This window comes from Equus quagga, chromosome 12 (genome assembly GCF_021613505.1).
Source record: "Equus quagga isolate Etosha38 chromosome 12, UCLA_HA_Equagga_1.0, whole genome shotgun sequence".
Classification (NCBI taxonomy): Eukaryota; Metazoa; Chordata; class Mammalia; order Perissodactyla; family Equidae; genus Equus; species Equus quagga.
Genome location: NC_060278.1, coordinates 40,302,395 through 40,318,666, shown reverse-complemented (window position 1 = coordinate 40,318,666; position 16,272 = coordinate 40,302,395). Strand labels below are relative to the sequence as shown.

The window sequence follows — 16,272 nt, the reverse complement described above, 5'->3', positions numbered from 1 at the left end:
TCCTAGGAGGTACATCTTTCAGTGAACGGGATCTAAGATTTCAAAATAATCAAGATTAGAGAGCAAAACTCAGGCCTTTTTCCCGTTGGATCAAAAAGAAGAAATAAACTAACCAGTAGCTGCAGGGGAGACAGTGAATGAAGAGGCGCAGAACTGAGTGTCAGAGGAGGAGGGGACCGTCGAGACGAGGCTGGGCGAGGGTAACTGCCCTGCCCTGCGCTCTGACAGCTGCCTCAGCAGCCGGGTGCATCCAGTGACGGGCCCACAGCTCCACAAACTGGAGGAGCAAGGCGGCAGAGCAGAGGACAGAGAGCATCAAGTCTCAGCAAGGGCCGAAGAAGTGGATTAACTCAGAGTCCTGGAAGAACGTTGACTTCCAGGAACGAAGCTATTTCACGTGACCAAATACTACCCCTCAGACTTTACTTTCAGCCACTGAAACTTAGAAAGATGAGGTATCTCTGCTAAGGAGACCAAACTGTAAATTCTTGGCTCGGGCCTGAAACTCCCACCCCCTTGGTAATAAATAAGGATAAGAGAAAATGATGCCAGATTTAAGTGGCTTTCTGCTGAAAAGCTAAACCCTCCCAACACTTTTCTGAGCAGGGACTCCTTCTCTCTGAGGCTTGTGACCCAGTCAGTGCCTAGTACTAGCCCTTCGAGCGCTGTTCCGAGGTGCAGAACGAGCTTGGGTCTACCCAAATTCATCAATGCCCAACCGCCAGCCCTGGGGCCATCAAACGGGGCTCAGGTTTCTTTACATGCTAAGTGGGTCCACCACAGAGAAGGGGCAAACCTCAGACTCAAGGAGTCAAGGGAGACCCCGACATTTAAAACACCCAAAGCCAGGGCAGGCAGAACCAACCCAGTTTACACCTGAGGTCAACCCGCGGCCGACAATGGAAATCCCAAGTCGATATTTCTCACCTAAAATTTAAATGAAGCAAATTGATAGACATTCTAAAAAAAATGCCTTTCATCTTTAAAAAAGGCCCTTAGAGGTCCCACGGATATTAAGGCTTTTTAAGAAGCACATTTTAAAAAGCCTTCTGTGACATATTTCTTTCTTTGGTTACAATAGCATCTATTTTAAGTGTAAGACGAGAATCTATTTTCTCGGTTTCTGTGGATTTGAATGGAAACTTTCGGACCTGATGGAGCATTAAATATCCCTCAGTGTAAACCTCTATCAAGGCCGATGTCTTTTCTTCTAAGTGCTATTTCCTGTGTAATTCAAAGGACTGCCTGCTAGCTTTCTATATATCCTAAGCCTGCTTGGAAGAACCATTTACTAACAACTAACTAAACAAACCCGTAACATTCTTCACTGCCTTTATTAGTGATTTCTTCTTTATACATAATTTTAAATTCTGTTATCTACTGCTAAAGAAATCATTCTTGGAACTGGAGAGAGAAAGTTAAATCAAATTTATAACATGATAAACTATGAGGTTGCTGTTTACAGATTTTTTAATGGAATAAATGCAAATTGAGTCCTTTAATGAAATACTAAGATTTTCTAATAATTTTTATTAAGATGGAAAGCTGTATTTTTTACTCACAACTTAACTTTAGTGACAGACGGCTGAATTTAGTGGCCAGTTCCCTGGTATATTTGAGTTTCTCAACTACCAGGAGTCACAGGCCTTTAAAACAATGAGGGAAAGGGGAGCCCTTTTCAGACGTGTATTTTTTCTCCTTCCTCTCCACCCGCCCCCCACCTGCGCCCTACAGGCCCACATCAGGCGCCTGCAAAGACTCCGCCCTCTGCCCCATTTCTGAGTAGTCAACATGCTTGGTAGAAGTGGGGCACAGCTCAGTGACTCGTGTCTTGGGGCTCAGACACTTCACTCAAGTTTCAGCTTTATTCTCTATGTTAAATTAATCGGCAAGTATTTGAGGCCTGCTACATGCCTGGGACGAGGGTAACATTTCTGTTTATAGAGCTTATGTGCAATGGACAACATGTATAACAACTGACAGGAAAAGTCATTTTCTTGCTTTCTCAATCTTCACGTATATAGATTTAACAGAAAGAACTGATCAATGTCGCAGTAATTTTTTTAACATCCTAAGTGTTTATGACCAAGTCATTTATTTACCCTCTCACAAGGATTGTTACTTTATAAACTATTCAGAAAAAAGACAGATAAATGGACAGAGTTCAGATTTAAGCAGTTATCAAATATACCTCCTTACCCCAAGAATCCGTCTGCCTCTTACATGAACTCGTCATTAGCATTCAACAAAAGATTTACTCTAGAACTCTGTGTAGGTTGACACTGAATATCCCTAAACCATCCTAAATTTACTCTTTCAATATTGTTTTTTCTAATCAATTTTAGACTTCTTTCAAACTGGAAGGTTTCACTTTTCCAGCATCATTAACATAGAAAAATCTCTTTGATTCTCAAAAATTACCTAGAGACAACCCAAAGGGAACAAACCTAATCCACAACCCTATTTGGATGCTGGGAACAGAGGAAACCTGCACTACAGACCTCAACGCACTGGCTCGTCTGAACAGCCTTTCTTGGAGGGGTACCCACTCTAGCTTCTTAAAAGCAAATGCTCTCCACGTCTCTAGGTAGCCAAAGGTGCCCAGAACAATTTTATTCACTCAGATTCACAAAGATTCCTTACACATACTTCAAGTTTTGACTTCAAAAGCATTTAAGTAGAAATATTAAATGGCTTTTCAGGAAAAGTCAGAGGTATTAAGCATCACTAATTTCCACATTCTCTTGGGTTACTTTTCCCATTCCTTGGAGCTTTCAAGAGATGGACAGATACAAATTCATCTTTCTATTATAAACAAAAACGGAACTAGCAGGATCAGGTTTGGAGCTTCAGAGTGAACACTAGTAGAAATGTCTTTAGGAAAGTGGATTTTATAACAGCTACTTAAAGGAACTAAGAGCTCCTAGAGAGTTCTTTCACACTGCATGCTTTATATGATGTCATTTTTATGCTTACAATCGATAGAATTTAAAGAGTACTGGGGTTATGAAGTTACGATGGCTACAAAAAAGAAGGACAGAGATCCTGCAGCCTCCTTTGTAAACTGTGCTTCCTCAGACAGCACTACTTAGAATGTAAGGCCAGTTCTGCACAATGGCACTCAAAGGATCTACAAACTTAGGAGGCGCAAAAGTTGCAGCAAGGCAAACTGCAAAAGCGGCCATCTGTTACTTCATTCATTCTCGAACGGGAAGAAGTGACTTTAGTTTGCAGACAAACATTCTGACTTACATATGAAAGGAAGCAAGAACCTGAGACAGGACAGAGAGAAACATCAGTTGATATTTTTAGAACTGTGGCTGTGTAACGAATGACAAGAACACGCCCTCCATGAGGAGTGGAGAGGACAGCCGAGGGAACCTCCGGGTCTGGAAAAGGAAAAAAGACAAGGACCACTGTATTTCTAATGAAGGCATCAGAATTTTAAAATGGAACTCAAAATTAATCCTTCATAAGGGTCAGATAAAAAGTACGGTTGCTTATACGTAGATTTCCAGAAATTGGCATGATGTATGAATAACACCACAGAGACAGATTTCACTATATTTAAAGTTCATACTCGATAAGGCCCTTTACCACACAATGTCCTTTATACCCTGCAAATACATAAAGGAAGATTTGAACTGTGTAAATGAGCTTAAGCATCTGAGTATGTTGTAGAACAAAGCAGAGCAAAATTAAATATTTATCATTCTCTTGACTGTAAGAGTAAGACACTGTGTCAAGCTGGGCCAAGAGAAAATAAGAACCAAGAGGAAACACCCAAAAGTTATTTCAAACAAAAAGTAGATACATTACACACATTCCCTTTGTATACATTACTTAGTATTTAAGACTTTTATGAAATCTTTAAAGAACAGTGGTGTGATACGTAAACTTTGAAGTAATGAAGTCGTGGACTTTAAAAAGTGTTCTTCACATTCAATATAACTTATTTGAGAACCAACAGATTATTTCAGATGATTATCTAAGTGTCACAAACAAGCAACATGTATATACCGCAATTTTATTTCAATCGCACAAACGAAGTTAGCGTGTAGGAAATTTAAATGAAACAGTACGGTAAAAATAGCAGAGAACCGAAAGATCTAAACAGGAAGTACACCTAAAGCATGAGAATCCGACATTCATTAGTGTTTCATCTTCAGTTTTGAGTGACACTTGATGCTCGCAAATTTCGAAACAAACTTTGAAACCGTGATGTCTGTTCTGAAGAGATTTCAGCACCAGCACTAAGATTTGTACATTCAGTTGGTTTGCATTGACTGGTTAGCCATTGACAGAGCGTATGGTACAGATTTGTCACAGGTCAGATCACAGTGTTGAGGGAAGAAGTGCCTTCCTGTAATGAAAAAGGGCCCCTGAACTTCGCTCAGCGTAAGACATCCAATGTACACGAGCACGAAACCATCGGAATAAGGGGTTCCAAGGAACACAGTTTTGAGGAGGAAAATAACTTAAGCTTCTGTTTCCCATTTTAATTACTGAAATCTCTAACAATGACAAAACTGTCACGCCTGACAGTAAATATATAGAGTAATTCAATCAAACCTCTTGGAAAGAACACAGTTAGCAATCTGGGATAGTGCAAAATGATGGAAAATAGAATGTGATTCGACACTGGTTCTTCTTGTCATTTTACACAGACATCGTGTCAATATTAGACCAAGGCACAAAACGTTTAGTGCATAAACCGGTTTCTTTTAAGATCTAGCAATTTATTGTAGTCTTTTACCTTACTTTGGACCACTGTACCCAGTACTCTATCCTACCATAGACTATTTAACTTAACCAACAAAATCGAAAGTGATTTCTGACCAGATTTATAGGGGACATAAACGTTTGTATCATTAAAGTGTTTGCATAACCAAAAGTACAATAATAAAGATGAAAATGCCTCCTATTTCTTTTAGAAAATAGTACTTATAAGCCTTCACTACTATTGCATGACGGTGAATAGTTTATAGAAAAAAGAACTGTATTATTGAATTATGATAGCTCATCCATCACAGATTAATCTCAAAATGAAGTTTCTACAGAAACAAGAACTATTTTAACAAGGAAAAAAAATTCCCTCATTCCAACCTCTCTGCAGTGGTAGTGGCTGCAGAAGGGCAGCATTTAGAAAACTAAGCTATCCACAAGCTCTGTCCTTATGAACCGAGAGGTAAGAAATCTAGAAAGCAGATGAAAATGGATTATGTCTCCAAAATTTTAGTAGAACTTCTGATACTCAAAAATTTCAAAGCAAATATGGCACATAACAACTCAAGCATAAATCAAGATGGAGAGCCTGGAGAATTTCTGATTTCCTAAATTTTCAAAAAGAAATCTATCATTGCAACATACAGGATTTCTCCCCTCTTTTAATCTTACGAGTTTCGAAGAAAAGGGAGTGGATTACATACACGCCTGCCTGCGCACACCCACACGCACGCGCACCCACACACGTGCGCACCCACACAATGAGAACTTGGGTGTCTAGTTCCTCTTCCCACCACCTAAGTCTCGCTTTATTTATTCAAAGAAAATCATGAAGAAGTCTTCATTGGTTTCCCTTCACCTAATGATTTCTGAGATCCTAATGGCTGCCATCATTGTTAACTCTTGTATTTCAACATAACAAAGTTCAAAAGCAGCTTCGTTGTCAGGAGCATGTACCTGGACACCTGTACAACTGCAGGGCCCCGAGGGGATGGCAACCGCCAAACCCGGGGTCGAGCCTCTGAGCTCCACAGTGAGAGGGGACTCGGGAAGCTCAGAGTCACGTTTCAGACCATCGAAATTACTGAAGCTAAAATACAAATAGCTGAAGACATGATGTAACAGATTAAGTACTTGGTTCTGTTAACATATTTACCAATTAAAGTCACAAAATATTCCTCATTATTATTCATGCAGGTAATTGAGAAAAAAAAGATAGTGCAGAAGTTAACTTTAAATAAAAACTTATTCCTTCCCTTCCTCCCACTCCCCTATACTCTACAAAACGATCTCCCTGGGACTAGGCCTTGCAAAGGCCACTACGTATTAGTGTGACATGCATTACTGTCTGCAATTAAAAAAGCTAACTTTGTGGTGGTTGTAATTACGTTATAAAAATGTCCACATGCATAAATCTAAAAAAGGTTGAAAACCTACAGTAAATCTACAATATATTGTTTTACATTTGACCACTGGTTTGTGTTATGTAGGAGTCATAGATTTGGTAAAGCATTGTAACAATTTAGGAAGGCATCTAAATCTTTAAATTCTGGACGAATTTTATGTTTTAATCTACAAAATTGCATGAAGGCTAACTCGAGAGACTTCCTATCATTCTAAAATTCCTCAAGCTGGACAAGTCATTTTTAGGACACTTTCTGATAAATATCACCCTTGAAAAGCACATACAATTCCATTTGTTCCACATTTTATGATCTTAACCTACATCTCAATTATTCATGGAATATCAAATATGATAGGAAGACAAACCTGAGAGAAACATTTACAATACAATAGCATAACTTGCTAAATTCTTCATCAGCGCTCTCTGAAAAACACTTCTTAAGCCTTTTTCTTCTTTATTTTAGCAATGGACTGTGGGAAGTGTGCAATTTTTTTCTCGACATGAAAATATTTCAATGCACGGTGATCCTGTCTGACGGGTTTAGTATTTTCTGCATAACTGTCGTAGGAACTCTTACATGACTCTCTTCCATCCTGTTGAAAAGGTCAGAAAAAAGCAGCAAACTGGGAGGGAAATAGCTTATCACCAGAGTAAGAATGTCTGAAGGCTTTCAAACACGTTGGTTTTTCCCTCCTTCTGACTGTTTGTCTCCATTTTCTTCTTACAGCTCACAAAATCTAGGCGTTTGTTGTTTGTAGGTTTTTTCTTCTTTCTCTAGATTAAAGTCCTCTCTTCTCCTTAGTTTGTGGCTCTACGCGGTATTTGACTTGCTCAGTTCCTGCCTGATTGCTGGTAGGAAAAGGAAAAGTATTGAAAGCAAATATAACGATAAGGTAAAATAAATGAGTAATTCATTTTTAAGAAATGTTCATGATTGCACTCAAACTCCCAGTAATAAAAAGATACTCTGACCTTGCATCTTTCATTGCATAGACCTTTGTTTTCTTACCACAAAGATGACACTAATTTCTATATGTGTGTATTTATTTATTCTCTCCCTTTTGTATACAAAACGAAACCACTGATTCTGTGGGCTCAAAACCAAGAGGCAGTGGGGTGGGATGGATGAGGGGAGGTGACCTAGAGAAAGGCTGGTTTGCCTGGCTTTCCGTCACCTGGAACTTAGGGATCTTGTTGGTCCCTAGTTTTACAGATGATTTCAATTATACGAAGGAGCGAGAGATCCTCCCTCACACCCTCAGCCAAGCGAAGGGCAGGACACTGGGAAAGTAATTGTTTTATGCCCTCAAGTAATAAACTGGACACTTCCTTATTTGCATTTTCTTAAAAATGGCTATTTCTTAAACATCACTCTAGGGGCAGCGAATTTTTTTCAACACTCACCATCAATGAGTTCTTCTTTTAGCTTCGTTAATTCTTTTCTCATTTCATCTAAAATGTCCTAAAATATTAGAGAAAAACATCAGGAATACAGGAAAAAAAATACTGCTAAAAACACTCTTCTTCATATAAAATTTTAAGAATGTATGAAATATGACATGGGTTTTTTGTTTCCAGAGCCACACTTATGTCCTAGAAGACTAGCCTTGGTAAATTTAACAGTCTTCCCTTCCCAATCTCTGCTTATTCTGGCCTAGCCAGATATGAAACAGATGGTTTCTCAAACTAAAATAATTACTCTGCCATCCAATGAAAGGCATGATTCAGATAATTTCTGGAAAAGACAATAGCTCTGCTTTTAATCTAGTCTTCTGGGAGCAGACTGAGAAGTGATGCAGAAAGAACTTTCAAGGAAGACAAGTCAACTGGACAATGAGCTCTTGGCACATCTGTCATCTGGACTGAAGTATGGTGATTCCTTAGGGGTCACCAAAGCTGCCAGATTATGTTTCCAGGAATCTAGGATTCCCCTGGAGGGTCCTCAGGGGCTGCTCAAATAGATGGAGATTAGGTGGATGGGATCCTGCTGGACCCGCTCTGTCCAATATGGCAGGCACCAGCCACATGTAGCTACTGAGCACTCGAAAGGGGCTCGTCTGAAATGAGATGCTCTGTAAGTGTGAAATATACACCAGATCTCAAAGATCTAGTATGAAGAAAATAATGCACAATAACTCATTAGCAATTTTAAAATATTGATTACATATTGAAATATTATTTTGGTTATATTAGGTTAAATAAAATATATTAAAATGAATTTCACCTGTTTCTCTGTACTTATTTCATGTGGCTACTAGAAATTTTAAATACTTCTGTGGCCCATGTTACACTTCTACGTATTAGTGATGCTCTGGACCCGCCTTCCTCCATGAAAACCACTCCATCTTCATATTTTTTGCAAAATCTCTAAGTTCAATTTGAAATAATGGACATTCTCCAATTAAAAATGATCAAGAACTGTATAATATGGAAGCTAAAAGGGCTACATGACAAGGTGACAAAATTTTAATGAGTGAAAAGAACATCTATCCTTCGGAGGGTTAGGTTCGAATTACGTGACTTCCTTTAGTATTGCACGTCTCAGGTAAAATGAAATTGCTCTGTGTTAAGCTTCATTTTTTTTAAAAAAACTTTCCATGTTTAAAATAAGGTTGAAAACTATCAATTAGTTTAATCCCTCCATTTCACCAGTGAGGAAACTGAGGCACAGAAATTAATACATGAACTAACAGATATCCTTATTAAGATTAATCTTAAAATCAGTGCTAAAATCAAATCTATCCTCTCTTTTACTCCACTACTTCAGATAGCCAAGAACGGACCGTATTTTAAAGTGTGTGCAAGTGCTTTATTTTAAAACATTTTGCAAGAAAAGAAAGCCATATTTAATACACAGGAAAACAAGGGCTTGATCATCAATGACCACACAGTTCCTTTTCAAATTATATAACTCAACTTAATTTTTCAAATAGTTTTGCAGTATAAAAATTAGGTTTATCTGAAATTACTGTTAGTATTTCTCTTTTTAATTGCTATTTAACTTGTATTTTGAACTCACATTACTACAAAATTATTGGTCCCTTTTTGAGTTCCAATTAAACACCTGCTAGTGTTTTAAACAATGAGTGATGGAATGGGGAAAATGGGCTTTGAAGAAAGATTTGGGCTCTAATCCTGACTCAAGTACTTACTTAGCTGTGGAACTGAGTAAATTTAACTTCTCTGAACCTTAGACGTGCAGAAATTGAGTAGAAACATGACACGACTCCCATTAGGATTAGGAGACAATGTCACGTGAGAACCCAGCAAATGCCTGGCACTTACGTCCCCCAGACAGTCAATCAATGGTTGTTTTGGTGATGAGAATAACCCCTCTTTTCAGAGGCCATCCTGAAGGGCAGGGTGACAAGATGGAGATTAAATTCTGCATTACAGGCCCATCTGTACTCAGTCTGCAAAACCGAGAGCTGTTTTACTAAGATGCACTGCCTTCCATTTCAAATCTTTTTAACACTACCAATTTTTTTAAAAACATTATTTTACCTCTTCTCGGAATAAAAGCTGCACAATCTCATCAGCTATCACTCCTTCCACTTTTTTCCCCTGAGTACACAGGTATTAAATACAATGCATATATATCCAAAATAGGGACAACACCTTTTTTCTTCTTTATAAAGTTGAGATAATTGTCCGTATAGTTTGGTTACCTGTTTCCCCTAACACGAGAAAGTGTTCACAATTCGCTGTTCACTCTTCTCAGTCACGATTCCCTAACGCTGCAGGGCCCTCCCACACACTGTGTATTCATATATTTCTATGGTCTTGTCTCAGCATCAACTCTTGGAAGTGAAACTGCTGAGTTCAAGGGTAAGACATTTATTTTTAAGGCTTTTGAATGTTTTCCCAAACTGCAAAGTGCCCATTTTTGCCAATGATAAGTGAAAAGTGCAAGCCTTTTTTTTTTTACACAACTATACACCAGGCACTCACATTTAAAGTTCACACTGCACCATTCAACCAGTGCGCCCACCCTCCACCACTGTTGGAACTTTATGTGAACTCACTGAACGCAAAACATGAGGATTGAAAAAGGCAATACAGTGCTAACGCCACTAATGTTTAATTTGTATAAAAATGTCTTAACTCTATATTCTTTTCAAGTATATTCATGATCTGTCAAATATACGCGTGTACATTTCTTAAAAAGAAACAAACAAAGGGGAGTTGCCACGGAGCGCCCACCTGCTTCAGTCTGTCGTAGTCCAGCCCCTCCGTCTGGACTCCGTTGGCACTGGGCTGGGACGAGGGTGCAGATTTGGGTCTGTACAAACGAGATTTTCAGGACAGGTAAACAACACTTAGGATATTGAATGAGTTCATGAACAACTGCAAATTTGCCAAACCAACACCAGATTTAAGTACATTTCTTAAATCACACTGTGTTAAAAAGTTAATTGTCAAAGCTGCAGGACTGATTAGAACATAAAGCAGAAAATATTTTTCACTTTTCTCAGTACTTTCAGTTATTTGTAAAGAAATCAGAAAGAGGCGATGAGATGACGGGACTCCTTCAGTAAAGAGTAGAAGATAGTGTCCTCTGGGCACGAGGCAGGTGACCAGGAGAGGTGAGCGTGCTGATCAAGACAGAGGTGAAAGGCCAGCTGAATACCCGAGGCCCACGGACACAATCTCATTTTCTCCTTCTTTTGAAATTGTGCATTGTCTACTAAATATCTGGCAAACCAATGGAAGGGAAAATATAAAGACTTGAATATTTTACACCAATATGGATCAGTTTGCAAATTCTAGGCCTTAATTTTCAGGAAAAAGACATTTTAGTAAGCATGATTTCTCTGTATATGCTTTATTCCATTTCAAGCATCAAAATAAATAAGAATGTTGGAAAGGTGATTATTAGATTAAAAGTATATTTATCTTGGGGCCAGCCCGGCAGCATAGCCATTGAGTGTTCACACTATGCTTTGGTGGCCCAGGGATTGCGGGTGTGGGTCCTGGGTGCGGACCTACACACACGACTCATCAAGCCATGCTGTGGCGGAGTCCCACATAAGAAATAGAGGAAGACCAGCACAGATGTTAGCTTAGGGCCAATCTCCCTCACCAAAAACAACAAAACAAAACAACCTATATTCATCTCCAATTGGCTATGTGGCCAGTTCCAGATAAAGTTTTTATGGAGATGTCATCTGAATAGTGTTTCCAACTATTTCCATAAAATTATTTTGTTTAAAAAAAAAAGGAATGCCAGAGAGAAGCAGACTGTCAATTATTATTACACTTTCAAAAGTTTAGATGCTATTAAAAATTTTACATGAAGAAATAAGTCTTAGGGATTGGGTACTTTTTTTTTTTTTTTATAAGATTTTATTTTTTCCTTTTTCTCCCCAAAGCCCCCTGATACATAGTTGTGTATTCTTCATTGTGGGTTCTTCTAGTTGTGGCATGTGGGACGCCACCTCAGCGTGGTCTGATGAGCAGTGCCATGTCCGCGCCCAGGATTCGAACTAACGAAACACTGGGCCGCCTGCAGCGGAGCGCGCGAACTTAACCACTCGGCCACGGGGCCAGCCCCTGGGATTGGGTACATTTTAAGCAAAAGTTTCAATATCAAATAAATCAGTCATGGCTCCCTCTCCAATTCTGGCAATAAGAGAAAATCCTAAGTGGAAAATCTAGAGTTTTGAATGAGTACTCCTCTATTTTCTGCGTTAATATAGTAAGCAGCCACTCTCTAGGGGCCATAAATCAATGCAAATGAAAACCATCAGTCAAGTCACATATTTTCCATTTTGCAGAGTACCCGTGGTTAGAAGTCTGAACCAAGACTCAACAGGTATAATAACTTTTTCAAAGTTATAATTTCATAATTCTTATAAGGCATATTATACTTCAAACCCACAGGCATAGTTTGTGAAGTTGAAATACTGAGTTAATTTGCTTTAATATCAAAACACATTACTGCTTAAAAGGTTGTTACGAAGCAAGTCAACCAATTTCACTTTATTAGACATCTGCTGCTCTGCTTATCTGAACAAGGAAACTAAGAACTTCCAGAAAGCTCCATTCAATAAGCACTGAGCCAAGCACCGGGGGGGTATGAAGATTCTATGACGCATTTCCCCTCCTCTTGTGAGGAGACACCTTTATCCTTTGCTGGGAAGGCTGTTTAGTTCCAAAGTCACTGAAGATTTACTGAGATCTACCGTACGCAAGGCCCGGCGCTCTGTGCAGTCTGGCTGAGCAAATATTCTTGAAGGTGACACACTGTGCACTTCGTACACCGTGCTCTCTATTCCCGTGCTCCCGGATGACAGTCTTCATTACTCTGCTTTTCTTTTCATATTTAAGTGGTACACTTGGCTAATTATTTTCGCCTCAGTTACATAATGAATACCCCCAAAATTCATGTGACTAACTATAGTCTGCTACTTAACCGGGTGGTATGTTATGAATATATCCATATTTACCAAACAATGCAAAAAATTATTGTTGTTATATAATAAACAATTGTGGAAACATGCAATGTTTAAAAAATTTAATTCATGCTAGCATGCAATCCATTACCGCCGCCACCACCACCACCACCACCACGGTAATTAACTAAAGGGGGGAACTTTTCATACTGAGGGAAAGAAGTAATCACCACTTTTTAAAAAAAGGATTATCAACAACTTACCCCCGGGGCTACTATGTGTGAAAGCAGAAAGGCAACTGAGAGATTTACAATGGAAAATCTCACTGTCAAATGCTATTTTTCTCTCTATGTACTAGCAAATGAAAATAATTTTAGCAAAGAACAATTTGGCCAAATAGAGTCTGATTACAGAACTCCTTGCTCATTGCCATAGACGCCCCCTCCACAGACTATTTAATTCATGTTCCCAGTAGACTGGATGTGCATTTTTAAGAATACATGCACATAACAACTTGGGTATACTTCGATTATTTCTAACCTATGGGTTTTCAACATAATTGGTCATAAAATATGAAGGTTTCTCAGAAGTTTTTATTACTTTATCATGAGAATGTTGCCCCTAGAAGCTGACTATAAAATAACTGTAATATGATATTTAAGTCCCTATTCTGCCAAATTAGTTCTAAAAATATCTTAAGTATTTGAGGATTTTTAAAAATTGTCAAATTTTTTTTTAATTAAGAAAGAAATATATGGTTCATATCTTAAGTTTTCTCAATTAAAAAAAACATCTGCTCAGGATGTTAGACGTTGGGTTGTTAAAGATAATTTATTACAAAGTATCTCGGAAACAGAGATTTTCCTCAAAGAAAAAGGATGCACAAGTGTGGCTATAATACCGTCCGGCGTTCCAGTAACGACCAGCGCACGGTGTGCTCCTCCACTGTTTAAAAGCCACGTCGCACAAAGAGAACAGCCTTTAAAAGAAAGTGCAAGAGCTACGAACAGCCCGGGTCCACCTGGGGCCCCACTGCGTGTTTCCGAGGCGTTTACCACTTGTATCCATCCTAACCCGGCTAGAAACCGTGGCAGGGAAATGGATGCTAGGAAGTTTTTCTAATTAAAACCTCTTAGGATTTTCTTAAGTGTTCTAAATAAAGCTAAATATGAAAGACTCAGTGTTCCTACTGGGCTCCCCGTGGTGATGACCCATCCACGCAGAAAAGCTCAGCCCCCCTCAGCAGGTTACTTAGTCCCAGGTCACAAAGGCACAGCAGGGTGATACCTGTGTAATGAATCATAGGACCTGTTGTCAAAAACAATCTGATTTTTCCTTGGAGAATCCCGTCTATGAAGGGGAAAAACCATTTAAAGGGGTATAAAATAGAACTTTTAAGAATAATTCTCATTATGTTACTGTTTTATAGGGTTTTAGCCACAGCAAACAAAGTAAGAACTGAAGGAGTCCATAAACCTTAAAACGATCCATGTTCCAATAAAAAAAGAAGATATTTGGAGACTAACCCTAGTTATGCGAGGATACTGTTTACTTGACAATTACAGAGAATTAAAAACATTATGCAATGCTTACTTTTATAGACTGATGACAGTGAAACCTACCCACACACAGATTCAACAAGTATCAAAACACAATCAAAGCCGTGCTATCAGTGAACGTAAAGCTACAGACTCAAGTGAAAAGCACCATGAAAATCACTGCAGCTTCGAGTACACAAACTTAACTCTTCTCATGAGGCACGTGAAGAACTTCCGATCTTGAATATAAGATCTCTAAGCTCTTAACAAAATCGCAGGAAGAGCTCACAAACTTTCCAATGTTGCGTTCCAGTCATAGTTTAAAGCATTTTTTAACTATGACATTCTTGCTTTTATCCTGCCATCTGACATCGTCACTTAATATATACAGCATAATGCAACATGTCATTTATATGACAGGATTAACCCATCTGACCACAAACATAATTTTGACATGGACATTCGGAGGAGAAACAGCGGCTTTCAGTACCGCACGAGGATGAGGCACATGTCAATAAAAACACAAAATGGCCAATGTACTCCTTTCAGAAGGAACGGGGGAGATGACTTGGAAAGAAAAGCAATACCGTTCTTAATCTTTTAAACATATTTTAAAAATCTTTTATCATCTAAAACTGCTCGCAGTGAAATTTTAAGACATACATATCAGCGGTTGGATCAAACCTGTCAAAAGGTATGAGTGGCCAGGAAATAATCGGGCATTTCAGAATTTCTACTTGGGGAAAGGAGAGGAAAACCATGCACCAGAGTCAGAACATGATTTCAGTGCACTACTAGATAACAGTAACCAATATTCAATTAATCTATGTAAAAATAGTTTTTAAATGGTGACCTTTAGAACACTTATTAAATTTCCTTTGGAAGTCTGAAAAATCTTTCAAAGAATATTTTTTCCTTCACTAAACGAACCCAAACACATCAAGGGACATATTCCATTTGGAGCAGCCTTCTAAGATGCGCCCTCTGCCGTGAACTCAGCTTTAGCTTTCAGCAGGCTCACGGTGGGACTCCTCTCCATGCGGCAGGGACGGACGAGGAGGAGAAAGAGCCCCTCCCCGTCACCACTCACATCTCACAGGACTAATCATCGCAGTTCTGTTCTCTGACACATCCTGGATAAACGAGGCCTCAGAGCGTGCTCCTGAAGAACATCTAGAACTATTAGACACGCATTAGAAGGCCGCCTCAGTCAGGCATCTAGGAAACACAAAAATGTTTCTACTCCATCGAAACATGTCCACCAAAGGCAATTCCTGCATTCTCCTCTAAAGTCAAATACATTCATCTTTCAGTCACTTAGAAACTCCAAGCGTCTATACATTCAAAAAGGCCCAGTTTCCTCGTGGAGCTTAAATAATTGTGTTGTCACCAAATCTTTCCCTTACCAGCAGAAAGAACCACACAAAAATCAAATCCAAATGTTCAGATTCAGGCTAAGACAGAAGAGATTTGTGACAATATGAGGCCCTTCCTTGTATTTTTATTAGGTTTCTATAATTAGAGTCGAGTTTGCTTTTTATCAGGCAAATAGCTCAGAGAGAAAAGGCAAAAAACCTTTTAGTCTCTGAATACATACTTTTTCTGGGAAAAATGAGTCCTTTAAACTATCTCATAAACCAAGAAAGGGTTTTATCCATGTTCAAGACCGGTGACATTACATTCAGTTACAATAATAAAGCATGCCTAGCTAAGGAGAGCTGGATTTGCTGACCGTGCCCAGGTGGCCCCTTGTAGAGAGACACCTTAACTAGCCTTGTTTCTGGGTATTAACTTCTCTAACCTGATTATATAGTGTCAACTGAGAGAGATATAAATCTTTCCACTTTACAAATTCAAAGTTTTAGATTTTACGTTGCTCTCTCTTAAACCCTGTAGTCTTTTCTCTCCAGCTGCTTTTCAGTTTTAAACATAAAAATTTCTCTCCACAATTACATTTACAAAATGAAGGATGTCACGGAGATTAATGGGGAACTGCGAATATATACATTACATAATATAATGGCTTAATGTTAAACTTCCTGAGAGTGATAATGCTCTTGGGGTCACATGGAGAACACCCTGGTTATTAGGAAAATGTTCAAGTATTCAGGTTGATGCAGCACATATTTGTAAAGTGTTCCCCAACTATTCAGAGGGAAAAAAGTGTGGATGTATAGGTAAGAGTTCAAGCAAACGTGGCGGAATGTTA

At 38.8% G+C, this 16,272-nt stretch overlaps 1 protein-coding gene across 5 annotated transcripts in view; it reads right to left on the bottom strand.

Moving 5' to 3' along the window:
- Positions 1–4,011: 4,011 nt before the first annotated feature.
- The window catches only part of ENAH (ENAH actin regulator), a 143,852-nt gene continuing 131,591 nt past the window's right edge, over positions 4,012–16,272 (bottom strand). For 4 of the 5 annotated variants that reach the window (XM_046679466.1, XM_046679465.1, XM_046679469.1 and 1 more), the window contains 3 exons: positions 10,334–10,412; positions 7,535–7,592; positions 4,012–6,979 (listed from right to left, as the gene is read on the bottom strand). In XM_046679466.1, the coding sequence (XP_046535422.1) occupies positions 6,942–6,979; positions 7,535–7,592; positions 10,334–10,412 (175 nt within the window). In that variant the 3' untranslated portion in view covers positions 4,012–6,941. Of the gene's footprint in view, positions 6,980–7,534; positions 7,593–10,333; positions 10,413–13,812; positions 13,876–16,272 lie in introns of all 5 variants that reach the window. The other variant, XM_046679467.1, reaches the window with a different exon arrangement.